Source organism: Gracilinanus agilis, chromosome 4 (genome assembly GCF_016433145.1).
Source record: "Gracilinanus agilis isolate LMUSP501 chromosome 4, AgileGrace, whole genome shotgun sequence".
In the NCBI taxonomy this organism is placed as follows: domain Eukaryota; kingdom Metazoa; phylum Chordata; class Mammalia; order Didelphimorphia; family Didelphidae; genus Gracilinanus; species Gracilinanus agilis.
Window position 1 is genome coordinate 207,865,198 of NC_058133.1, and position 26,339 is coordinate 207,891,536.

At 38.1% G+C, this 26,339-nt stretch overlaps 1 protein-coding gene across 3 annotated transcripts in view; it reads left to right on the plus strand.

The window, feature by feature from the left end:
• The window catches only part of RNF157 (ring finger protein 157), a 150,224-nt gene that overhangs the window by 88,558 nt on the left and 35,327 nt on the right, over window positions 1-26,339 (plus strand). For all 3 annotated transcript variants that reach the window (XM_044676992.1, XM_044676994.1, XM_044676993.1), the window contains exon 3: window positions 22,687-22,775. In XM_044676992.1, the coding sequence (XP_044532927.1) occupies window positions 22,687-22,775 (89 nt within the window). The remainder of the gene's footprint in view (window positions 1-22,686; window positions 22,776-26,339) is intronic.

Here is a 26,339-nt window from a genome sequence, read left to right on the forward strand (position 1 = left end):
TTAGCAAGATATATAGAGCACTGGCTTGGGGTTGGGAGGACCTGTATTCCAATGTGGCCTTAAATACTTCCTCTCTTTGTGACCCTGGGCAAGTCACATAATCCTGTTTGCCTAGCCCTAGCCCTCCGTTTAGAGTTGATGTTGACAGAAAGTAAGGGGTTTTTGGTTTTTTTTTTTAAAAGAAAAAGGAAAAAAAGATTCATCCTTTCCTAGCCATTGCTATGATGTGAATAGTACCTGACATGGTTCTCTTCTAATTTGTTTTAATGATATGACATTTGATATTCAGCTCATTTATCTATTTTGAATTTATTGTATTTGGTGTAAGCCTCATTTCTACCAGACTGCTTTCTAATAATGTTCCTAGCAATTTCTGTCTGTTATTTCCTCCTAGATATTGTTATTGCTATATAGAAAAGCTCTTGGTTTTTGTGAGTTTATTTTGTGTCCTGTTACTTTACTGAATGAAGTCTCAGTAAGAAAACCAATTTCTTTCACTTACTATGAGAGGTGATAGAAATGTCACCCAGATGTGCTCAGCCCCCACTGTGGATATGCCGGACCTCACGGGGAATTGTAAGAAGTGAAATTTGGGAAATGTATAAAACTACATTTCCCGTGATCCAACATGGTCCAACTGATTTCCGTCTCCGATGTCTTGACACAGGGGAGAGCTTAAATCTCCTGGGTTAGGAGGGAGTGGTCTCTTTTGCGAGTAGGCCATGGCCAGGAAACAGGAGACAAAATGGAGGCGGCAGTTTTGAATGCTTACAAGCACGTGGTCTAATGATTTTATCTATCAACATGGCTTTAATTAAAATACTAATTTATATATTTATACAAGCATCTATCATTTTTAATATTTATAGCAGTGAGAAGTGTTTCCAGGTCTGCATTGTTCCATCAGCACCCATCTCTGCTCTCTGGCTATGGTTTAATCTCACACAGTCTAAGTTAACTTAGTAGGAAACTGATCACATTGGACTTGTGAACTTTAGCCAGTGGCCTGTATATGTACAGATTTATAATCTGATTAGCAAGATCATAGACCATAATACCCATTAGTTCATAGGATCTAGGACTGCCAGAGGTTTAAGAGATCATCTAATCCTTTGTAATGTTCACTTTCATGTCTTATTAATATTCTTCGGACTTTTATATCTTTATCATTTCTCAATAACCATCCTTCCCCTTCAGAGAACCCTGCCATGTAATAGAGAAGCAATTAAGCAAAACCAAAAGACACATTGACCACATCTGATAGTATATGCAACATTCTAATACATATAGAATTGAAATGTTTCATCATCTTCCCTCAGGAATTGGGCATTACATTAATCTAAATTCTTATATCTCTTATTGTTGTTTTTCTTTATAATATTGTGTTCATGATGCACATTGTTGTCTTATTTTTTATTTACCCTGCAACAATTCATATGAGTTGATGTAATAATATTCCATTACATTCATCTATCAAAAATTTTTCCACTTCTTTTTTATCAGTGAGTACCCACTGTTTTCATTATCATTCTTTCACAGACAGTGCTATAATTTATATTTTGGCATGATTATTGTCAAGGAAGCCTTTTTACAGAAGGAGAAACTGAAACACAAAGAGGGGGAAGTGACTTGCCCCAAATCACATAAGAAGTAGCAGAGCCAAAATTTGAACCTCTGAATCTCATGTTCTTTTTCTTTGCCAGGGTCTTTGACCTAGGATCTATGACCTCTTTTAAAAAAAAGTTTAATTTTCCATATTAATAATGGCATTTCAATGTGTTTCTTTTCCTTTATAATCAGATTTTTAAAAATTTTGCATTGAAAAACATTAATTTGCCATCTATGACATAAAAAAATGTTTAAGGACTCCTATACTATACTCTGCTGCCCTCCTATCCTCTTAGAGACATGTTTGTGTTTATATTAGACTACTAGGGGCACAATAGAGAACAGGAAAACTTGCTTAGCTATATATTAAACTAGACCAGTGATGGTGAATCTATGGCATGGGTGCCAAAGATGACACACAGAGCGTTCTCTGTGGACACTTGGCCACCCTCCCCCCAAACCCCAACCCCAGTTTGTTACTAGAAAGGCAGAGGAGTTCCTCTCCTCCCTCTCTCCACTGTGCTGATGACATTTTTTCACATCCCCCGCCCCTCTGCCCAGCAGCCCAATGGGAGAGTTTTCTCCCTCCCCTGTGTGGGATAAGGGGGAGCAGGGCATGCCTGGCACTCTATGGGGAGATGGGGCAGGGATCCCATCTGGGGGGGCATGGCACTCAGCTGGGGGGGGTGGAATGGGGGCAGGGCCTGGCACTCCATCTCTAAAAGGTTCACCATCACTGACCTAGACCATAACCGGTACTTTTCTAAACATAAAGTAAGAGTCTTAGACTACGTTCTTAGTCACAATAAAAGGAATATAAGCTGCCATGTAAAGTTTGTAATTTAGAGAAGCTAAATTTCAAATGAATCTGTAGTAAATTTACAGTAATATATTATGTGACTCAACAAATTTGAAACCTATTCCAGTTGTTATTACTGTCAAGTGCTTTGAAATTTTTCAGATAATAGCCACTTAAAAAGGGCTAAGATTTCGCTTATAGGGCTTTTTTTTCTAGCATTCTGAGGAGATACAGACCTTCAAGTGATTCAGGAAAAGGTATCAGAACAAAAAAGTTTACATTTTCCTTCATTACTTCCTTCCCTCCCTCCCTTCTCTCTCTTCTTTCCCTTCCTTTCTTCTTTTCTCTCTCCCTTCCTTCTTCCCTCCTTCCCCTTGTTATTTTGCTCAGTCTGGCCCAGGTCCTGCCCAGCTTAGTGTCAACACCCAATCAGCCTAGCCCTCTGCAGCTCAGAATTCCCAAACTCAATCAATCCACTAATCTCAGCCTCCCCAGAGGTAAGGATTAAAGGTGGATGTCATTATGTTCTATCTTAAATTTTCTTGTGCAAACAGTTCATTGGCTTGTTCAGGGATTCTTAGCCTCTAACAATTAAAAGAACGTTTATTAAGAACCTACTGGGTGCAGAACACTGTACTAGACCAGGAACTTTAGAAAGTTTAGATTGGATAGGATCCCTATCCTTATGGAGTTTATAGTGTAGTAGTACTATTATACCTTGAGGAAATATTTACCTGTACTTAAGTGACTTGACTAGAATTAATTCCGGGTGGGGTAGGTGTCAAAAAGGAGAATAACCTGTAAGTCTTTTGAGTCTAAAACCTAAATACCTCAGTAGCTTCTAATAATATCTTTTTCACTTACTCTTTCCCCCTCCCCTATTAAAGGAATGTGATATTTTGAGAGTATGGTTATTATTATTCCAGGTTGATTATGCAACGTTTCAGCCAAACTGACCTATTGGTTATTCTCCATTCAGTGTTCCATTTCCTATGTCTGTAAGATTTCAGAATTATCCCTTCCCATCTCTACCTACATGCTGTGTCCTACAATAGCCCTTTCCACCTTCTTCCTGTGGTTGGTGCCTTTCTCAATCATTGAGTATTTGTTTTGTGCTTATATATTAATATCCCCCTATTCAAATGTAAGCTCCTTAAGGGCAGAGACTATCTTACTTTTGTACTTATCAACCAAGCATCCAGAACAAGGGCAGGTACTTGTTAGTTGATTTAGTAACCATTTTGCCCAACTACTAGTCAAGCCTAATGTGGAAGAGTAATTCACCAGCCAAAAAGTCACCATCCATATATGCTGGGCTCTCCTAAAGTAATAGTTTGTTGTTTATTTCTTCTGGAAAGTATTACTGTTATACTCACAAGTCATAAAATTGAATATACTATGTCAAATCAGAAATTTGATGCTTTATATTTTTTTTGGTTGTGGTTGAGTGGAAAGTTTATCTGGATCAATGATTTTAATTATAAAAAACTCTTGATAAGGAAACCCCTTCCATTACGGCAGATGTTCTTTAACTTGTAGCTCTAGAGACTTTCCTAGAGCCCTCAGAGGTGAAGTTGCAACAGGTTACACAGCAAATATGTGTCAGAGACTGGACTTGAATCTAGTTACATCTTCTTGATAGAAACCCTGGCCCTATTCCCCACTGAGCCACAAAGTTGCCTGCTTTATAATATGTCAGACAGATTTTTATGATGTATGTCACTCATTTTTTAAACTTACATGGCTTGCTAAAAATATTCATATAGTTATTATATGCTATTTTTTAGTAGCATTCTATCCCAAGTTTTCTAGCTCAGCCAAAGAACCTCTATACTGTAAGAATTTCCTAGAAAATTCTTTGAAATGTATTGAAACCAAAGGTTCACACATTCAGCTCTGTTGTTTCCTGTTGTCTTTGTACACCCTAGGCTTACGGGAAGGACAAACTTCTTAGCAGCACATTTCAAAAGGAAATTTGGTTAACTTTCACAGCCTTCAAAGAGACATACAATGGCCCAGTTCTGTTGAAAATATTTCTGTAAAATAACAATAAAAAGGTCAGAAATTTGTCAAATATTTTAATTCTTGTCTACATGCAAATTGTATTCTCAAACTTCTCACATTTGTTTCATTTTCTAAAATTGTTTTACCAGAATCAGGGGGAAATTTTGAACCCATTGTTAGGGGAATTAGGACTGCATGGAGAAGATATACTAACCTTTGTGAAGAAGGGTAGAAAATCCATTAGACCATCATATTAAGACTCAGTATGTCTCATTTTCAGATATTAGTGCATCATTAAAAATTATATCACTATGAAAAAAATTATATCACTAAAAAGTAAATTTTATTGTTTAAAAAATTCCCACAACTTCAGATTATAGTGCAACTATTAAGCTATTTATACTTCCGACAGTGAAAAGTTCTGAAATGTCGATGACTACAAAAAAATATTGATTTTAAAATATAATGATAAAACCAATAATAAAAAATGATAAAACCAATAATTTGACATATTTTGCTAATCCAGATCACACAATATATAATTTTTAAAAGGGACATTAGTTAAAGCTCATTCTGTTTCCTCCCTGATCTTGATTTCCCATTGAATTCCTTACTATTTTGCTGTTTTTGTCCCTTTTTTAAACACATACCTTCCATTTTAGAATCAATACTGTATATTGGTTCTAAGGTAGAAGAATGGTCAGGGCTAAGAAGTGGGGGGGTTAAGTGATTTGCTCAGTCTCACTGTGTCTGAGTGTCTGAGGTCAAATCTGAGCCCAGGACCCCGCCCATCTCTGGGCCTGGCTCTCAGGCCACTCAGCCAATGTAAGAGGGAGAATTTAGGTATTTTATACATATGAATTTAAAATGTGGCCGCCAGGAATCAACAATTCAGATTGATTCCCTAATTAAATCAGACCCAAGTCAGCATCAGGTCAGGGTTATTTATTTACAATTAGGAAGGTAAAGGTTTAGGAATAAAGAGAAAGGGAGAGGCCTCCGCAGGCCTGGACTGAGAAAGAAGGTTAAGAGGCTAAATAAATTAGGCTGCAAGCCACAAGGCCTAGCAACCAGATAGGCCAGTGAAGTCAGCCTAACTTACCCAAGTGACAATTCAGAATAGAAGCTGCCTGAGGTCTCAAGGGAGGTCCTTCAGCACCAAGCTCAAAGCGGGAACTGCCTCCACAGGAAGTAACCAACATACTTAAAGAGATAGTGTCTTTTGTCACTTCCCGTGGGTCCACCTCTAATTCTAGTGGACAAATGGCAGTTTCTACATTGATTTGGACTGTCCAAAGGGCAGTCCCTTGTTCTTGATTTGTTACTTATTGTCACCTGTGGGTAACTCATCTCCCCTCCCCATTAATGGAGGTGAGGATTATATCATTCTATGCCTAGGGTAAGTAAGAGTTTAGCTATGAATGGGCTAGAGTTAATTCCATTTACACACCACCTAGCTACCCCTCCCCATGTTACTAATGATGATTTATTTGTGACAGTTCAAAGTATTTGCCTGCCAAAATAGCCAATGATAATAAACCAATTTGAAGTCTTGCGTCTGAAGAAATTTAAATTAATAGATATAGCAGAGTATAACATATAACCTGCAGAAAATAATATTGGGGTTACTTACTGAGCATATTTGAGTGAGGAAATGGTATATATATAAATTAAATTGGTTTATATAACACTGGCTCCCCATTACTGCTGTATGGTGACTCAGGAGACTCTGGAATAGAGCAGCTCTCCAAGTGTCTTTGGAAGCTGAGCAATGCAGAGTGGAACAGATGTCCAATTGCCTTGTTAAATTAACTACGGAATAGCTTCTCATCCCAACCCCCAATAGCTTCCCCCTTCCCCCCTCAGGGTTCTCAGAGATCTTAATATTAATAGCTTGGAAATTGGAAATGCCAGTCACATGCCACAGGATTTTGCTGTGTACCATTTTATTCTAAGTGAAATGAATAGCTGGGCAGAGTTTCAATTTATTTCTCATGATTCATTTAAAAGAACAAAATCCTCGTATAGTTAATGATTTATTAAACTGTTTCTCCTAAGTGTATTTGAAAACTGATTTTTTTTAATGTGACCTTGTTCACATTTGATTACTTCATAAACTCAGTGCCCTGGAGTCTAAACTGTAGCAGTTTTCTCACACCAGAGATGAGAGTTATAGTTCAGTAGAAAGCTGGAATTCAGAGCCATTTTTTGGTCTGGTTTTGCTGCCAGGGATGTGAGAGGAACTGCTTTGAGAGATGCCATCATTTAAAATTTATTATAAACTAGAAATTCAACAATCAGGAACATTTCCATGTTCAAAAAAAGCCATCAAAATAAGAATGTATGTGAAACCATGATCTGTCATAGTTTTTTAAATGTGTATTTATGTGTATGTATGTATGTATGTATGTAAAAACTACCGACACTGGCCTTGCTTGTCTGTGGCCCCACTGAACTGCCTTCTGCTCTCTACTATATATTTCTAAATGTTTCATTGATGCTTTTCTTTCTCCTCTCCTTTTTTTGCATCACTATCTCCCTCTCCCACCCACCCAACCCCCACTTTCCAAAAGCCCTTCCTTGTTGAAAGTAAACATATTTATCCAAAAAAAACTTGTATAGTATTGGTCAGGTCTGAAAATGTGTATCTAAGCATTTACAACCCATCACTTCTTCACTAAGAGGTGGGCAGTCACGTATGCTTCATCATCACTTTTCTGAAGTTGTTAATCATCATTCTTAAATTTTTCAAAGTTGCTTTCCTTTGATAGTGCTGCGGTTAAATAAATAAATAGTTATCCTGGTTCTTCTTCTCACTTCACTATGTTCATATGTTCTTTCCAGGTTTCTCTGAAACTCTCCTCCTCATCATTTCTTATAGCACATTAATATTCCATTATGTTCTTATACCATAATTTGTTCAGCCATTCCTCAGTTGGTGGGCATCTCCTCAATTTCAAGTTCTTTTCTACTACAAAAAAAGTGCTGCAATGAGTATCTTTGTACATATGGACCGTCTCCCTCTATCTTTGATCTTTGGGGCATATGATTAATTAAGACTAAGTCAAAGGGTATGCACAGTTTAGGGAATTGTTAAAAAAGTATAGTTCCAAATTGCTTTCCAGACTGGTTGGACCAATTCACAGTTGCCTTCATGTGCCTGTCCTTCCAACAATTGTCATTTTCCTTTTTTGTCATCTTTACCACTCTATTGGGTGTGTGATGGAACCTTAGAGTGGTTTTAATTTGCATTTTTCTTGTTAGTGATTTGAGGCATATATTTAAAATATAATTGTTGATAGCTTTGATTTCTTCCTCCATAGAACTGCCTATTCAGATCCTGTGGCCATTTATCTATTGGAGAATTACTTATTCTTATATATTTACATCAGTTCCATATATGTGTATGTATTCATACATATTTTCACATTATATGCATGTATACACATACATGTGTGTTTAATTATGTATATGGGGGAAATATCAGATCTTTATCACAGAAATTTGTTGCAAAGATTTTTTTTTCAAGTTAACTGCTTCCAACTGTGTTTCTTTTGTGCAAAATTCATTTAATTTTAGAATTGGATAGTAACTGGGTAGGACATTCTGGTGAGGAATTTTCTCTAGCAATTTAGGAGTATATCTTCTCTGCAATTTACTTGGAGTCTCCAATGTCTAGAATATTGAGTCTTACCCAGGATCCTAGAGCCAGTGTATCTTAGAACTTAAATCTCAGGTTATCCTGGTTTTGAGGCCAACTTTTTAGTCACTATACTATGCTATCTCTTTTTCAATTTTATCTATCAGAATAGTTCATTTTATCTTTATTTAGAAATAGGGAGGTGGATAGAGCACTGAATTTGAAGGGAAGACCTGAATTCAAATCTTTCACCTCCATGAGGATGGCTCCTCCCAGAACCTCCATTTAAGGAGGGAGCCAACACCAGCTATCTCTATTTCTCCTGAGGCTGCCCCTCAGATTTCTCTATCATTCCTGGGGCAGAGTATGTTCCTGCCTTCCTCATTTTAGGTATTGTCTTTTCCCATTAGAATGTCATCTCCTTGAGTAAACAAACAAGCTACCTTTGTTTTTATTTATATTTGTATTCCCAGCACTTAGCACAATGCCTAGCACATTGTAAATACTTAATACATGCTTGTTAGGGACAGCTAAGGGGCTCATTGGGTACCTAGAGATGGGAGGACCTGGGTTCAAATCTAGCCTCAGACGTAGCTTAGCTGGGGACCCTGGGCGAGTCACTTGACCCCAATTGCCTAACCCTGTTGCTCTTCCTTAAGACAGAAGGTAAGATTTAAAAAAAATAAATAGATGCTTGTTGATTGACACTAGCTCTATTACCCTGGGTAAATCATTTAACTTTTTTCTGCCTCAGTTTCTTTATCTGCAAAATGAGGAGGTTGAACTCTATACTCTAAAACCCCTTCTGGCTCTAAATCTATGTTACTATGATTCTCACTTGTCTCTTGTTTGATCAAGAACTCTTCCCTTATCCATAGGAAACCACTCATAATTAATATTGAAGCTTTTCCATCTGGATAGTTTTAGAAGTAAATTTGGCCACCAAGATTCCAGATGACGGATGATGAAGCATCCCTTCCTCCTCTTGAAAGAAGGATGATGGATTCAAGATGCAGAATGAGATGTGCATTTTGGGGCACAGCCAATGTGGGAATTTGTTTTAACTGTATTTTTTTAAAGAGTTTTGTTTTTCTTCTCTGATGGGTAGAGGGTGGGAGAGGAGGGTGAGTGAGGTGGATTGAGAAGCAGAAAAAAAAGGAGAAAGAAGAAAAGAGGGTCTTCAAGGCATAGATATACATCAATAGAAATAGTTATGTTTATTTGTATTTACATACATATGCATATGTGTGTATGTATGTATGTTTTTAATGGAGAGTAGTGAGTGGAAGACAAGACCAAAAAAAGCTCACATAAGCAGAAGAGCTTTGAAATGTACAGGTTGACCACCCTCTGTATTTTTCAAAAGAAAATCAAGCTGTGCACATTAGAGCTCTACAGTATCATATATAATCCTACTGCTCTACTATGTATCTGCAGATGGCAATTCTATTTGGTGTTCAATAGATGCAAAAAATTCTAAAAGGAACTTTAAAAATATGAAAAAAGGAAAGTTGGCATGTTCCAATGGAATATAGAAAGATCACTTACACTTTTTTGGAGTCTTAATTTGATGTGTCTTGTTAAATTTTGAGGCAAATTGAGTGGGGAAGATTGTTTTTTTTATTGAACTCTAGACCTCCTTGTTTGTTCCTTGTCATTCTATGGCTCCTGCTGAAACTATCTCCAACTTAAGATAACAAACCTTAGTTCTCAGAGGCATCAGCACATACAAAATACTTCCTTGGAAAAAGGATATATTGGATGCTAATGGTACATATCTAACATGATAATTGGTATTTGCATTCACATACAGCCAGCAGGAATTCCAAAATAGCACAAAAGTAGGGCCTTGTTTCTAGACACCCAGTCTCATGACCAGATGAAGTCAGGAAGTCTAAATTCTAGAATGTGGAGTCTCTCTGAAAGGGAGCAATTTTTGTAGCCTTGGAGTTATGATTTACTCGCTTGCTGGAAAAAAAGGATTACTATTTTTCCTTTACCAAAAAGCACTATTATTTATTTTCTTTTCTTTAGAAGTATCTGATATTGGACAAGACCCTCTGTGATCTTAGAGTCACTTTTATTTTAGGAAGCACAGATTTTGAAAATATAGTATCTTCTATAATGATGCTTCTCAAATCTGCCTGTCCTTCTCCAGTCTCTCTGCTGACCTCCAGTTTCACATCTCTGAGTGCCTTTCAGACATCTGGAACTGGATGTATAGCAGATACCTTAAACTCAACATGTCCAAAACAGAATTTATGATCTTTCTCTCTAAATCCCACCAACACTGCCCTATTACTAAAGAGGCAATACTCTCAGGTCTGAAACCTGGGAGTTATCCTGGATTCCTCACTATCTCTCACTCCCCCACATCTACATCCACTCTGTTGCCAGGGCTTATTGATTTTACCTTTATAACATCTCTCAAATATGTCCTCATCTTTCCTCTGACACAGCCACTCTCTAGTACAGGCCTGAAGACTCTTCCCCACTCCAGGCTGTCTTCCATTCAGCCCCCAGCCTGATTTCCTAATGCTGTCATTAAATTCCCATCCTGTCAACCTCTGGTTCTCTGTTGCCCCCAGGAGCAAATACAAAATACTCTTTAGTAACCCAGTCCCTTCCTACCTTTTCACTTTCTTACTTCCCTCACTCCCTGACTCATATCCTTCAGTTCTGTGGTGCTGGCCTCCTCCTCTTCCATGAACAATACATGCCATCTCAACAACTGACGCGTCCCCATGCCTAGAATCCTCATCCTCTCCTGCTTGACTGTTGGCCTCCTCTTAGTCCCAACAGAAATGCCACCTGCTGCAGGACACATTCCCTAACCCCCCTTACTGCCAGAGCTTCCCCTCTGTCAACACCTTGACTCTCTGGTCAGAGACTACCTGTCTTGTGCCTCTTCTTGTTTCCACAATGCCTGACAAGTTATTGTTGCTCTGCTGCCTCAGTCGCCTCTAACTCTTCTTAGCAAAGATGCTGGAGTGCCTGGCAAATAATAGGTGCTTACTGCATGTTTCTGGATCAATGGATTTGATCCTTGAGGGGGTAGGGAATAACTGTTAACATAGATTGAGTACTCTTGAATTGAAGACGTAAAGCAGGTGGGTTCTGTGGGAAGTCTGGGCAATCCAGAACTACTATTTTTGTTGTTCAATCACATCCAGTTCTTTGTGACCCCATCTTTAGTTTTTTTTGGCAACAATACTGGCATGGCTAGCCATTTCCTTCTCCAGCTCATTTAGATGAGGAAACGGAGGCAAACAAAGTTAAGTGGCTTATCCAAGGTTACCTAACCAGGAAGTGTCAAAGGCCAGATTTGAACATATGAAGATGAGTCTTACTGATTCCAGGCCTAGTGCTCTATCCATTCTACCTGCCCTTGGCGCTGATATTGAAAGTTATGATATTGAAAGTCAGTTAGGTGGCTCAGTGGATAAAGAGCCAAGCCTGGAGATGGGAGGGCTTGAGTTCAAATGTGGCCTCACATACTTCCTAGCTGAGTGACCCTGAGCAAGTCACTTAACCCCAAACCTTAGGGCTTGCCCAGCCTTTATCTCTCTCTGCCTTGGAATGGATACTTTGTATGGATTCTAAGACAGAAAGTAAGGGTTTAAAAAAGTAAATAAACAAGAAAGTTCTGTTGACTCATTGATCTGTTGTTCCCAGTCATGCTGGTCAGTCAGTGTTGCAGGGAAGGTATCACTCAGTCTGTCCTGTAGTCAAGTCGACCCCAACCTGTCACAGAGGAAAGTCACATGCCCACCTGGACCAACCTCTTTTCCTGAAGTTGTGTGAATAGAATATTTGAGGGACTCCCAACCCAGTCCAGTCTGGGAAGTGTCCCCTAGTAGGGCTCATAGAGTCACATGTCTTAATTTTCCAGCCTGGACCAGGCAAGATGTGATTAGGTACCTGGACTTCTGAACACATGACTCAGACTGTCCAATCGAAAGTGGAGGCAAGACAGAAAAGTCAGGAGAAGCAAGAAGGCACTAGGACATTTTGGAGGCTCCTGAAAGGAGCTCTCTCCCAGCCATCCTGAGCACTTATAATCTATGTAAGCCGTCTCTACAAGCCGATAGTGGGGGAGGTCCGCCGGCCCAATTCAGTCTCTTGGGCTCCTATCCCTTCACAAACTCAAGCTCACTCCTTGGCTGATCTTAATGTGTCTGGCCTTGATGTGTCTAGCCAGACGTGGTTAGCTGGCCCATGAGGGATCTAGGATCTGAAGAAGTGGAAGTAACGTCGCTGGGGACTTTGAGTTAGTTAGGCTGGGAGTATTTTCTTCTTTCTCTATTTCTTTCTCTTTTCTAGTAAATACTTATAAATTTAAGTCCTGAAGATTAATTTTTGTTTATAACAAAGTGAATCTATCAGGATTGTCTTTATCTCATTATGAAAGTGGTATTATGAGAAGCTGGCCCATCTTGAATCCATTCTGATCCCTAGTAATTAGTCCAGCAAGGTATTGCTACCATGACTTGCTTTTTTTGGGGGGGCGGGGGTAACTTTGTTTTTTATTTGTACTTTGTTTGTTATTGTACCTGCTAGTAAAATTTTTAATATTTGTTTTCTGAAATTTTGCAAATCTCAGGTGATAGGTTATAGGCTATATTTGTATTAACATACAATACTTATTTCCATATTCCTCACATTGTGAAACAAGACATATATTGCTTACATTAGAGAAAACTTCATGGAGAAAATAAAGTAAGGAATCGTATGCTTACATCTGAATTCAGTCTTGTCTGTTCTCTCTGTGGCGGTAGATAGTCTTTTTTGTTATGAGTTCCTAGGCATAGTCCTGGTTCCTTTCAGTGCTGATAATAATGAAATCATTCACAGTTGATCATGATATACTATTGTTGTTATTGTGTACAACATTCTCCAGTTTCTGTTCATTTTACTTTGCATCACTTCATGTAAATCCTTTAGGTTTTTTCATTATCATCCTGTTTGTCATTTCTTATGGCATAATAGTATTCCATTGCAAGCATATTCCACAATGTGTTTAGCCATTTCCCAACTGATGGAAAAGCCTTCAATTTCCAGTTCATTGCCACCGCAAAAAGAGTTGCTGTAAATATTTTTGTACAGGTAGGTCCTTTGCCACCTATTTCTTTTTTTTAAATTTGATTTGATTTAATTTTTAATTTTAATTTTGAATATTTTCCCATAGTTACATATTTCATGTTCTTTCCCTCTCCCCTAACCTCCACCAACCCCCCTTAGCCGACGCACAATTCCACAGGGTTTTACATGTATCATTGATCAAGACCTAATTCCATATTATTGATAGTTGGACTAGAGCTATCGTTTAGTGTCTATATCCCCAATAATATCCCCATCAGCCCATGTGTTCAAGCAGTTGTTTTTCTTCTGTGTTTCTACTCCCACAGTTCTTCCTCTGAATGTGGCTAGTTTTCTTTCGCTTAAGTCCCTCAGCCTTACTCTGGATCCTTGCATTGCTGCTAGTAGAGAAGTCCATTACGTTCAATTGTACCACAGTATATCAGTATCTGTGTACAATGTTCTCCTGGTTCTGCTCCTTTCACTCTGCATCAATTCCTGGAGGTCTTTCCAGTTCACACGAAATTCCTCTAGTTCATTATTCCTTTGAGCACAATAGTATTCCATCACCAACAGATATCACAATTTGTTCAGCCACTCCCCAGTCAAAGGACATTCTCTCATTTTCGAATTTTTTGCCACCACAAAGAGCGCAGCTATAAATATTTTTGTACAAGTCTTTTTCCTTATTATCCCTTTGGGGTATAATCCAAGCAGTGCTATGGCTGGATCAAAAGGTAGATAGTCTTTTAAATCCCTTTGAGCATAGTTCCAAATTGCCATCCAGAATGGTTGGATTAGTTCACAACTCTACCAGCAATGCATTAATGTCCCAATTTTGCCACATCCCTTCCAACATTCATTACTCTCCCTTGTTGTCATTTTAGCCAATTTGCTAGGTGCGAGGTGGTACCTCAGAGTTGTTTTGATTTGTATTTCTCTAGTTATTAGAGATTTAGAACACTTTTTCATGTGCTTATTGATACTTTTGATTTCTTTATCTGAAAATTGCCTATTCATCTCCCTTGCCTATTTATCGATTGGGGGATACTTTGCCCCTATTTCTAATCTCTTTGGGATACAGACTTAGTAGTGGTTTTGCTGGTCAAAGGGTATGCACAGTTTTATGGCCTTTTGAAAATGGTTTTATATTGCTTTCCATAATGGTAGCATTAGTTCACAGCCCCTCCAACAACACATTAGTGTCCTAGTTTTTCTACCTCTCCTCCAATATTTATCATTTTCCTTTTTTGTCATATTAGCCAATTTGATAGGTGTCAGGTGCTACCTCAGAGCTGTTTTAGTGTACATTTCTCTAATTAATAGTAATTTGGAGCATTTTTTTTCACATGATTAAAGATAGTTTTAATTTCATCTGAGAATTGCCTATTTACATTCTTTGGCCATTTGTCAACTGGGGAATGCTTTGTATTCTTATAAATTTGACTCAGTTCTCTATATATTGAGTAATGAGGCTTTTGTCAGAGACAATTGTTATAAAGATTTTCCTCAGTTTGTTGCTTGTCTTTTAATCTTGGTTGCATTGATTTTGTTTGTGTAAAAAAAAAAGTTTTAACTTAATGTAGTTTAAAATTTAAAGTTATCTATTTTATATCTCATAATGCTCTATATGTCTTATTTGGACATAAATTCTCTCTTTCTTCATAGGCCTAATGGGTAAACTATTTTGTGTTCTCCTAATTTGTTTATGGTATCACCCTTTATTTCTAAATCATGTATCCATTTTGATTTTACCTTGGTATATGCCATAAGGTGTTGGCCTATGCCTAGTTTCTGCCATACTGTTTTCCAGTTTTCACAGCAGTTTTTGACAAATAATGATTTCTTCCAAAAGCTTGGATCTTTGGGTTTGTCAAACACCAAGTCTTTGACTTACTTTTAATAAACTCCTTTTAGTTTTCCTTGACCTGAGTTTTATCTTCTTAATTAGAATAAAAACCCAAAAAGAAAGAATCTTTCTTTAAACACTACTCCATGGGTGGAAAATGTTGTTCTTGGGGGCAGCTGGGTGGCTCAGTGGATTGAGAGCCAGACCTGGAGATGGGAGGTTCTGAGTTCAAATGTGACCTTAGACACTTCCTAACTGTGTGACCCTGGGCAAGTCACAAGCCCTTACCACTCTTCTGCCTTAGAACCAATGCACAGTATTGATTCTAAGACAGAAGGTAAGGGTTTAAAAAAAATAAAGAATATGTTTTTCTTTAATCAGTCATTAAGTTTTTGTTAGTACCTATTATAAACCAGATACTCTGGATAGAGAGGCAGAAATAAAGGAATCTATACCCTCAAGAAGCCTGCATTCTATCAGGTGGACATCATATGCATGTATATTTATAAAATAAATAAAAGGTAATGGAGGGGAAGCACATGATCACCCTAGGAGGGAGGTGATATTATTATCCCATTTTACAGTTTTGGAAACAGACAATTAGCAGTTTAAATGGCTTGCCCAGAATTACGCAGTAAGTGACCAAGGGTGTATTTGAATTCTAGTCTTCCTTACTTCAGTCTCCAAAAGAAGCAAAAACACATCTTTACAAAATGCCAGTATTATGTGAGAGAGAATTCAGTAACGATAATAGCCAGCATCTACAGAGTACTTTAAGGTTGACAAAACTTAGAATTATCTCATTTGAAGCTTACAACAGAGTACTATCCCTATTTTACACATGAGGAAAATGAGACCCAGAAAATAAAGTGACTCGAGGTCACCCAGTCAGCAATTAAGTTCTGAATTGGGATTCACACTCCACCCAGGATAGTCATTTCCTTACTATGTGTATGATATTTCTTCACCTGTGATCAAAGTTAGCTTAGTCACCTTTAGACTCACTGGTTAGTGTTATCCTGCTTTTTTTCAAAAATAGAGATATTATATATCTATGATTTTTACAATAGAGGCAGTTTGATAGAAGAAATAGAATGATGGCCTTGCAATCAGGAGGACTGGCTTCCAGGTCCTGCTTCTGACACATTTACTAGCTATATGAGGATAATGAGCAAATTTATTAACCTTTCTATGTATGCCTCTCACTGAGTGGTTACAACTCTGACCTTGGTCAATTAGGTACAGCTGAACTGCTGAGTGTGCTTTGGTGAATAGAGTTTCCATACTGGGCTTTCCCTACCCTGATTGAATTGCAGGTTTCTGTTTTTCAGTCTTTTATAAAGATTAGATTTCAGGTTTCATCCTGAAAACAGAACACTTTTGTTTTCAAGGTCATCTCAAGACACCATCTCAATGCATCCCTCTCAGCTTTGATTACAGATGAAAAGAGAATGTCATGTAACTTGTCAGCCTTTTGGATTGGCAGTCTTTCCTGTTTCCTTTGGTTGTTTGAAACATCCCTAACTGCTTCACTCACCCATAGAGAGGATTGGATGGGAAATCAATGGGAAGGAGCTTTAGTATTGTTCCATGGAGATTATGGAGGTTCTGGTATATAATAAGCATAATCCAGGCTATCTCAGGACTGCAGCTGGTTAAATAGGCAAATTTGTATTCATTCCATAGCAGCTAGGCAGAGAGAGAATAGCTCTTCTCCCCTGATACTGATCTGAGAAAATGTTCTGAAGCATCAACAGTCTAAAAATATCCACTATTAGGCCTCTGGTCACATTGCACTTCTGAGAATGGAAAAGAGAAAAAAGAATTCTGGGGTTTTATCCAGGCATCAAAATGAAGCAGAAATTAAATGCAAAAAATCTTAAACTTAGGTAGTACTATAAATGCTGGTCTTTACATAACCCTAAATATTGGTTTCCACAGCAACAATGAATTGGTTCTTTGGTGCAAATACTATGCATCTGTGAACATAATAAAATTAGCTCTTTTCTGTTTTAGTTATATGTGCCTTACCAAAAGGCTTCATGTCTTATTGGTGACAGAACTTTTTTGGACTTTTTATGAGTAAAATAGCACAAATGTATTTTACGATAGTTTTTCTTCTTCTACTTCTCCACTCCTTCCTCCTTCATAGATGATTGTTCCAGTTTAGAGGAACAGATTTGTGTGAATTTATATGAGTGTTAATGAGCAATGTATAAATGCAGTATGAACTACCTGTCCAAGACTCACATTCAGGTTTCCTATGGTTTCACTTGTGTGATCATGAACTAATATTTTGCTTCTCAGTGCCCCATCTTTCTGCCCTTCATCAAGTACAGCATTATCAAAATCCTAGAACCAGATTAACAATACTAACCTTAGATGTAACCTTAACTGTAGTATTTTTCTAAGTCCTTCACACATATACCAAAAAGGAAATGAGGCCCTATATAACTGCTAATTAATCCATGTGAATATAGAAACTCTTTAGGCTAGCTAGACCTATCAAGGAAAATATTATGTTTCCTGAAGTACTAGTTTTAAATATGTGTATATAGTTAGGTCTGATGCTATTGATGGTAAAGTGAGAACAGTCCTCACCTTTTTAGAATGAGAGATGACCCTTTTTAGGCCACTGGTTTATTAACAAACTTATTGTAATGAAAGATGTTCTGCTATCCTACATGATGATGATGATGCTTATCTAATGACCTTGATTCAATCAACAAATACTTGTCAAGCTCCCATTCTGTGCCTCATACTACTAAATTAAGTCATCAACAGGACATATACTAAAGAGTCATTTTTCTGATAGCGGGGATGAGTTTATGTAAAGCCAACAAAGTTCTTGTCACCTGCCCACTCCCATTCAGTAAATGGCAGTAGTTCCCTGTTAACCCTGGGATCAAATCCAGAACCCTCTTTTGGGCATTCAAAGCTCTTTATAACCTGGCTCCTCACCACTCCCACCTTTCCAGGCTCTTCATTAGATGATAGAATCCTTGAGGGCAGGGATTATTTTTCTCTCAAATCTTTTTGTCTAGCTCTAACCTCTCTCCTGACCTCCAATTTCATATCTCCAACTAGCCTTTGGATGTTTTGAACTGGATTGCTTGCAGATATCTTAAACCCAGCATATGCTGAATAAATGGCAAACTAATCGTACAAGGATAGCCTCTGCTTTTAAGAGATATCATCAAGGACAAGTATGAATGAAAAGGGACATGGGCCAGTTTGGTAGTAAGAGAAGGATGACAAGTAAACAGATTTGAGTATCTCAGCCTTAACATCCATAAAATATTAAGAGATTTAAAGATAAATTTCTTGTGTATCAGGTTAGCCCTTCTGTGAAGGATTTATAGAAGGACATAGATAAATATTGCAAAGGATGAGAAAGCATGGATGAATGGTTTGTTATAGACATCGGTGGTGGGAGTACATATATCTACAAGATCCCTAAAAACCAACTCCTTGTAGTTATTTTTATTTTACTTTAAACTCTTACTTTCCATCTTAGATTCAATACTCTATGTTGATTCCAAGCAGAAGAATGGTAGGGGCTAGGCAATGGGGATTAAGGGTCATATAGATTTGAATCCAAGACCTCCCATCTCTGGGCCTGGCTCTCAGTCCACTGAGCCACGGAGCTGTTCCCTCCTTGTAGTTATATTTGTTTAGTGCTTAGTGTTTGATGTGTAGTATGCACTTAATAAATGCTTGTTGACTTGACTTTGGAAATTTTAAATCACTATATACACATAAATTGCTATTATAATGACAACGATGAGGATGAAGAATAAACCTGCCTTTATACTTTTGGGCACCAGATGGCTCTCACGAGTCACTCAAAACGCTTCCTTGGACTCCGTAACATACTGGCTTGGGCCTACCTAAATGCAGCTGTCCCTGGGATCTAGACTGGGCTTTTTGCCAGTATAGACACTGCAGTATAGCCCCAGGAGAGCCCTGTACTGAAACATACTATTGACCAGATGCCAAGTTCTCTGCTATGACCCTGGCTTCCCTTTCTGAGTAGAACTAAGAGATCCCACTTGCACTCTGAAAATGAAGTAGAGAAGATAACCTGGGAGGCCAGAAACAGCTATCTGAAAAACAGATTTGAGCATCCTTGGTAGCGTTTGAACTACAAGCAGCAACACAGCAGCCCTCTTTGCCACAGCTAGCAATTGTTTTCTTGATATATTATGCCCCAAAAGACTAGAAATCTGTTCATTTCTTCTCTGCAGTTGTTAGTTAGTTAGACGCCAGTGGTTAAGTACAGAGAAAAATTAGGTGGATGTGTTGGTTGACTAAATCAATAATTCTATAGTCCTTAGATCCTCTTGCCTAACTCTATGGGAAAAAAAAGAGATTTTACCGTGTTGTAGTTGTAGTTGTAGCCAAAGCTAAATGTGGTTATTCGAGTCAAATTGATTCTGAAATCTCAACTCTAAATTTGCAGTTATATGTGGTCCATAGCCATTTAATATCCCAGAACAGATTAAGGTAACTTCAGAGCCTTCAAAAAGGGAACCAATTTTCCTCTGGTGACTTAAATCATAAAACTGGTCGAACACTCTGTCCTTTTGCCATTCTGTTTCCTAGAATACCACCTGTGGCCAGGACCTCTTATAAGGTCTCTGCAGTGATCTGGGTCAGGCTTTCTGTTTTGAAGGTTTGGGTCTTCATAGATAGGTACTGGCAGGTCTTAGGCTCACAGTGACCCATATTTCACTAAGCCAATAGGGCTACCTTTGATACTTTCCACTGCCCTGGGTCTATAAAATGGGACTGATTAGAATGACCTGTGTCTCTCTCCAAAAGGAAGGCCCTGACCTGAAGGATTCAGGCCACAGGTCATTGAGCAGACCTAATTTCATCCTTTTTGTTTAGTAGTCTTCACATAAAGCATGCCCTTGTTATGAAAAATGAGGTCACCCCTGAAGGTGTACATAGTTTGTTCTTTGCCAATTCTTATAGTTTATTCTCCTCCAGCCTGATGCCTAGGAAGCAAGGAGGAGGCATCTTGTAAACCTGAGTTTACAAGCTGTATATGAGATTTGGGCCAACCTTCTAGAAAGTTTGTTCTTCTCCTTTCCTGGGTTTTTTTAACTCTTCTGTGGGCATAATGGCATATTTTGTGAAAGAGTAAGAGAAGAAGAATGCTACCCTTTAGTAATCCTAGGTTTCTCAAGACATTTATGTTAACACCAGAAAGAGGATTTATATCTGCTTTAATTCATCACCACCTACTCTTTCACTCTGTATATCTAAGACTAGTGAAAACACAGTGTCTATCCTATAAGAATGAAAGCAGAAAAATCTATGAATGTGAATTGAGGAAACACATTTATTCAACTTTAGTGGGGGAACGACTATATAGCATTCTCTCTGGGCTACCTCCCTAGATGAGGGCTGCTACCACAGTTCTTTGGGTGATCCAAAGTGGCTACTTATATAGCTATAGTCCATAAACCCCTACCAGTGTGTTTGCAATGAACAGAGCAGCTGGTAGAGATTCACTGTGAGAAACATTTCACTCATTGTCTCCTCTGCCACCAGAAGGAAAGAGTATCTTCCAGGAACAGGATAGCTGGGAGCAGAGGAGAGAACTGGCCCTGGCAATCTAGAATTGAACTTGAGAGAAGAGTCTATCCTGAGAGTCCCCCAGAGCACCCTGCTGAGCAGAGATGCTACATACACCCCAGCTGGGCTGGGAAAGGACTTACTGAAGAGAGAAGGGCCACAGGGGCCTTGCATTGCCACAGTTTTGAATTGCATTGACCATGTGTGTTACCATGTGTCTACCTTACTGCCACTTTAATCCTTTTGTATCTACTACTCCTACAGCTGTTCTGTTTGGTTGTGGAAAGTACACTCCAGGATTATAGAGAAAATACTTTGTAGCTGCTGTTCTAAACTATGCCATCTTGGTAAATGCCTTTGTGAAGAGCTCTCTCTTGAGTCTGCAGATGGCTCCATTCTCTCCTGCCAGTTGTCCTGCTTCTGGAAGCTATTTTCTCCTACTAGTGACAGAGCAGACAGTAAATTAAGAAATTGAGGTTTTTGATTCATTTTTCAGCCCTGGATAGCTCCATCTCTAGACTAAAGATCTTTGTTAAGGAGAAAATTTGAGAAAAGTGGACAGGTTCAATGAGAAACAGTGAGACACTCAAGTAATGGTAATATACTCAACTAGATGTAAAGAAGTAAAAGAGTATTTGCATTTATCAGGAAATTTTATTCAACATTGATTCATTTAGGCAAGATACTCACTTTGTACAGTGTGTTGTTGTATTGTGCTACAATGGGGAAAAGATATAAGAATATATAAAATGGGATCCCTGCTGTTAGAGGTTTATGATCTAGTAGTCTCCTTTAGGGTCAGTCACATAAGGAAACAATCTTTCTCCCTCCCTTCCCCCACCCTCATCCCAGAGGCAGACGGAATCAGGGAATTTTGAGTAGATTCTTAGCTGAGAACCTATTTTCATCTTGTTCTGAGGCCTGGGATGAACAATCATCTCTCTAAAAGTATATTTCAATTTTACAGAATTCTTCTAGTAGAAATTATCTATCATGTTTATGCCCTTCTGGAGGAACTAAGTACCCGATCTTATCCTCAAAACCGAAACAGAAGAGAGGGTTTTTTTTAGATCTTTATTCTTATTTAAAAACTCAGGTAGCAGTTGCACTTGCATATTTCTTTTACAGCATACTCCCAATTAAGCTTTGTTAAAATTGAGAGTTGAAATGTGAATGTCAATCCAAAAAGGATAATCTAAAAGTTACTCCTGTGACTTCAATGTATAATGTTTTTAGTATGGTATTATGTTTTAACTGCTTAGTCATGTTTTCCCTAAGATAGTATTACCATTGGTTTGAATTCTCTGAGCACATCATCATTACTATTATTATTAAAACATTGGGAAATTGGAGAAAAATCTCTTCTCAGGGCATTACTGGGAATTTAGATTTAGGATTAAAAGATTGCTAAATAACCCGCAAAGTCCAAAATTTCTCTCAGGCCATTCATGAAATTTAATAGATGCCATTTTTTACATAATTTTATTAGATTTGAATATTCTATAGTTCTCCTTTCCCCCTAAAATGAATCAAAGATGAATATAAAACATGATCCTTAATACCAGTGTTATAGAGAGAACATGGTCTGTTAAACTTAGGAAAGCTTCCTAATGCAAGCATAGCTATGAATACTGACATCACTTTGTGTTCAATTTTAAATAAATTTAGCGTTTTTGCTTCACTTTTCCCTCTTGTTTCCCCACTACTATCACTAATCCAGACCTCCAAAATCAGAAGAAGAGGCCAACAGAAGACAGATAGCTACTGCCCCACATTTTGGAAGAACATAACTTTTTATGGTGAACTGAGGCCAAAATCTTTACTTTGCTGTTTGAAAGCCTCTGCTTTTGAACATATGATACAGTAACTTTTATTTGTGGTCCTTAAATTCCTAAGGCACCATGCAGCATCTCTGAAGGAAAAGACATGCATGTCTGGCTTTCTGACATCTAAGGTTGGATTGAAAAGCCTTACATGATTAACCTAGCCACACTATTTCCCCAAGGTGTTGGGAACTTCAGGAGACCATTTTGATGAACTCTCCAACTTTTGAACGAATGCACACCGACCCAGATAAGCTTTGTAACCAAACTTTTCTCTCTTGTTTTGTCTTCAATCTAGTTTCCATATGCAGCCCCACCTCCCCAAGAGCCTGTGAAGACCCTGAGAAGTCTGATCAACATCCGCAAAGATACTCTAAGGCTAGTAAAGTAAGTTCTGAACAACTGTGATAGGGCAGGAGACCTGAGTCATGATAGGGGAACCAGTGGTTCACACAGAAAATTTAGGAAGATGATTTTGCCTATACCCAAAACTTTATCTCTCTCTTCTTAAATATGTTCCATTCCCCATATAGACACAGCAACCATTTAGTATGGTGATGAGATACCCATGTAACTAAGGTTTTCAGGATCTTATTTTTATGAAGAACTTCACAAGGGTTTATCACAAATGAATACCCTTCTATACTCTTGGGGGAAGAAAACAGTCAATCTTATCCCATTTTACTGGTGAAGAAACTGAATCGGGCAAATTGTTCAGGGCTCCCGCTGGGAGAGTTGGAAATGAGAGCTTGAAGCCCTAAGTCTTTAGTTTATATCTTATTGTATATATCTGAGATTTTTTTAAAATTACATGTGTTCTTCCTCTGAGAAAATTAATGTTCTGTATAGGCTATTTAAATCATCATCATTAATATTATTATTTAATTGCTTTCACTATGATGTCTATAAGAGTATAATTTCTAAAGTGAAACTGCCCCCAGTGTATGATATGCTGTGGCTGTGCCACTGCAGGTCCAGCCCTGCCTCCCTTGTTCTTTGGGGATTCTCATCTGGTGACAGCAAGTACAACATTATTAGAATTGCCTGGGTGAGCGAGGACTGCATGACTCCAGTTGTGGGATCTGAGTATCCTCATTACCATGAGGTAGATGTATTCCTTTTTATCTTTTTAAAGAAAATATTTCACTCTTAAGCATATTGTCAGCTGCTTCTAAATCTTTAGATCTCTCTCAGTCCTATCCCTAGGGTCAATTCTAGGGATGAAGGAGCCGGGGCTATGCTTCAGAACAAATTGCAGCTGGGCTTCTAAAGTACACAGGGGAGTTAGTTGCAGGAACAGGTTGAGCTGAGGTATATAATAAGGCCTCAAGAGTCTACCAACTATCAACTACTCAGTTTATAGAATGATAGAATCTCAGAGTTGGAAAGGGCCTCACTGGTCATCCACAGGCCATTCCTGGGCAGGCAGGATATTAGTTCTATAGCATTTCTGATAAGTAGTCATCTAGCTTCTAAGTGAAGCTCTTCAGTGGTGGAGAACTCTAGTTGCTCAGACTCTCCCTTCCCCTTTTGGGATAACTGTCATTTGGACGTTTTTCTAGTCCGATATCTACCTAATTAATATGCTAGACCTTTAAAGTAGTCTTAATAAATCATCCTGATCCCTAGCTAAGTCTTCTTTTCTCTAGACCACTTTCTCTCTTAATAACAACTCTTAAGGCAAAAGGGTAAGAGCTAGGCGAACTGAGTTAAGTGACTTGCCCAGGATCACACAGCTAGAAAGTGTCTGAGGCAAGTTTTTGTGGAATTTTTTTTTTTAGATCTTTATTTTATTAATTAATTTGGAACAGTTTTCCATGGTTATAGGATTCATGTTCTATCCCTCCACTCCTCTCACCCCCTCCCATAGCTGACACACAATTCCACTGGGCTTTACATGTGTCATTGATGAAGACCTATTTCCATATTATTGATATTTGCACTAGGGTAGTCAGTATCCCCAGTCATATCCCCATCAACCCATGTGATCAGGCAGTTGTTTTTCTTCTGTGTTTCTACTCCCACAGTTCTTCCTCTGAATGTGAAGTCCATCAAAGTTGTCCTAGATTGTTCCTAGTAGAGAAGTTCATTGCATTCAGTTTTACCACAATGATTCCATCTCTGTGTACAACGTTCTCCTGGTTCTGCTCCTTTCACTCTGCATCAATTACTGGAGGTCATTCCAGTTCACATGGAATTCCTCCAGTTCATTATTCCTTTGAGCACAATAGTATTCCATCACCAACAGATACTACAATTTGTTCAGCCATTCTCCAATTGAAGGGCATTCCCTCGTTTTCCAGTTTTTTTGACACCACAAAGAGCACGGCTATAAATATTTTTGTACGTGTCTTTTTCCTTATGATTTCTTTGGGGTATAAATCCAACAATGGTATGGCTGGATCAAAGGGCAGGCAGCCTTTTAGCTCTCTTAGGGCATAGTTCCAAATTGCCATCCAGAATGGTTGGATCAATTCACAACTCCACCAGCAATGCATTAATGTCCCAATTTTGCTATATTCCCTCCAACATTTATTACTTTGCTGACATTTTAGCCAATCTGCTAGGTGTGAGATGGTACCTCAGAGTTGTTTTGATTTGCATTTCTCTAATTATAAGAGATTTAGAACACTTTTTCATGTGTTTGTTGATAATTTTGGTTTCTTTACCTGAAAATTGCCTATTCATGTCCCTTGCCCATCTATCAATTGGGGAATGACTTGATTTTTTATACAATTGATTTAGTTCCTTATATATTTGAGTAATTAGACCTTTGTCAGAGTTTTTCGTTATAAAGATTTTTTCCCAATTTGTTTCTTACCTTCTAATTATGGTTGCATTGGTTTTGTTTGTACAAAACCTTTTTAATTTAATGTAATCAAAATTATTTATTTTACATTTTGTAATTTTTTCTAACTCTTGCTTGGTTTTAAAATCTTTCCTTTCCCAGAGATCTGACAAATATACTATTCTGTGTCCACCTAATTTGCTTATAGTTTCCTTCTTTATATTCAAGTCATTCACCCATTTTAAGTTTATCTTGGTGTATCTTGTGAGATGTTGATCCAAACCTAATCTCTCCCATATTGTTTTCTAATTTTCCCAGCAGTTTTGTTCAAGTAGTGGATTTTTGTCCCAAAAGCTGGGCTTTTTGGGTTTATCATAGACTGTCTTGCTGAGGTCATTTACCCAAGTCTATTCCACTGATCTTCCCTTCTGTCTCTTAGCCAGCATCATATTGTTTTGATTACCACTGCTTTATAGTACAGTTTAAGGTCTGGTACTGCTAAGCCACCTTCCTTCACATTTTTTTCATTATTTCCCTTGCTATTTTTGATCTTTTGTTCTTCCAAATGAACTTTTTTATAGTTTTTTTCTAATTCAGTAAAAAAGTTTTTTGGTAGTTTGATAAGTATGGCACTAAATAAATAGACTAGTTTGGGCAGGATGATCATTTTTATTATGTTAGCTCATCCTACCCATGAGCAATTAATGTTTTTCCAATTGTTTAGATCTAGTTTTAATTGTGTGGAAAGTGTTTTGTAGTTGTGTTCGTATAATTCCTGTGTATGTCTTGGCAGATAGATTCCTAAGTATTTTATTTTGTCTAGGGCAGTGATGGGCAAACTTTTAAAAGAGGGAGCCAAAGGAAAGGAAATGCTCATCTGTCAGTCTGTTTCTAAGGTAACTCTTTCGAAATTTCATTGTATTGCATCCTACTCATTGTATTCATCAAATTAGGAATAATGTCCTTCAGCAGCTGGATAGAACATTTCAGGCCCCCCCACGGCCCCATCTGGCCTGCTGGCTGTAGTTTGCCCATCACTGGTCTAGGGTGATTTTAAATGGCAATTCTCTTTCTAACTCTTGCTGCTGGGATGTGTTGGAAATATATAAAAATGCTGATGATTTATGTGGGTTTATTTTGTATCCTGCAACTTTCTTTGCTAA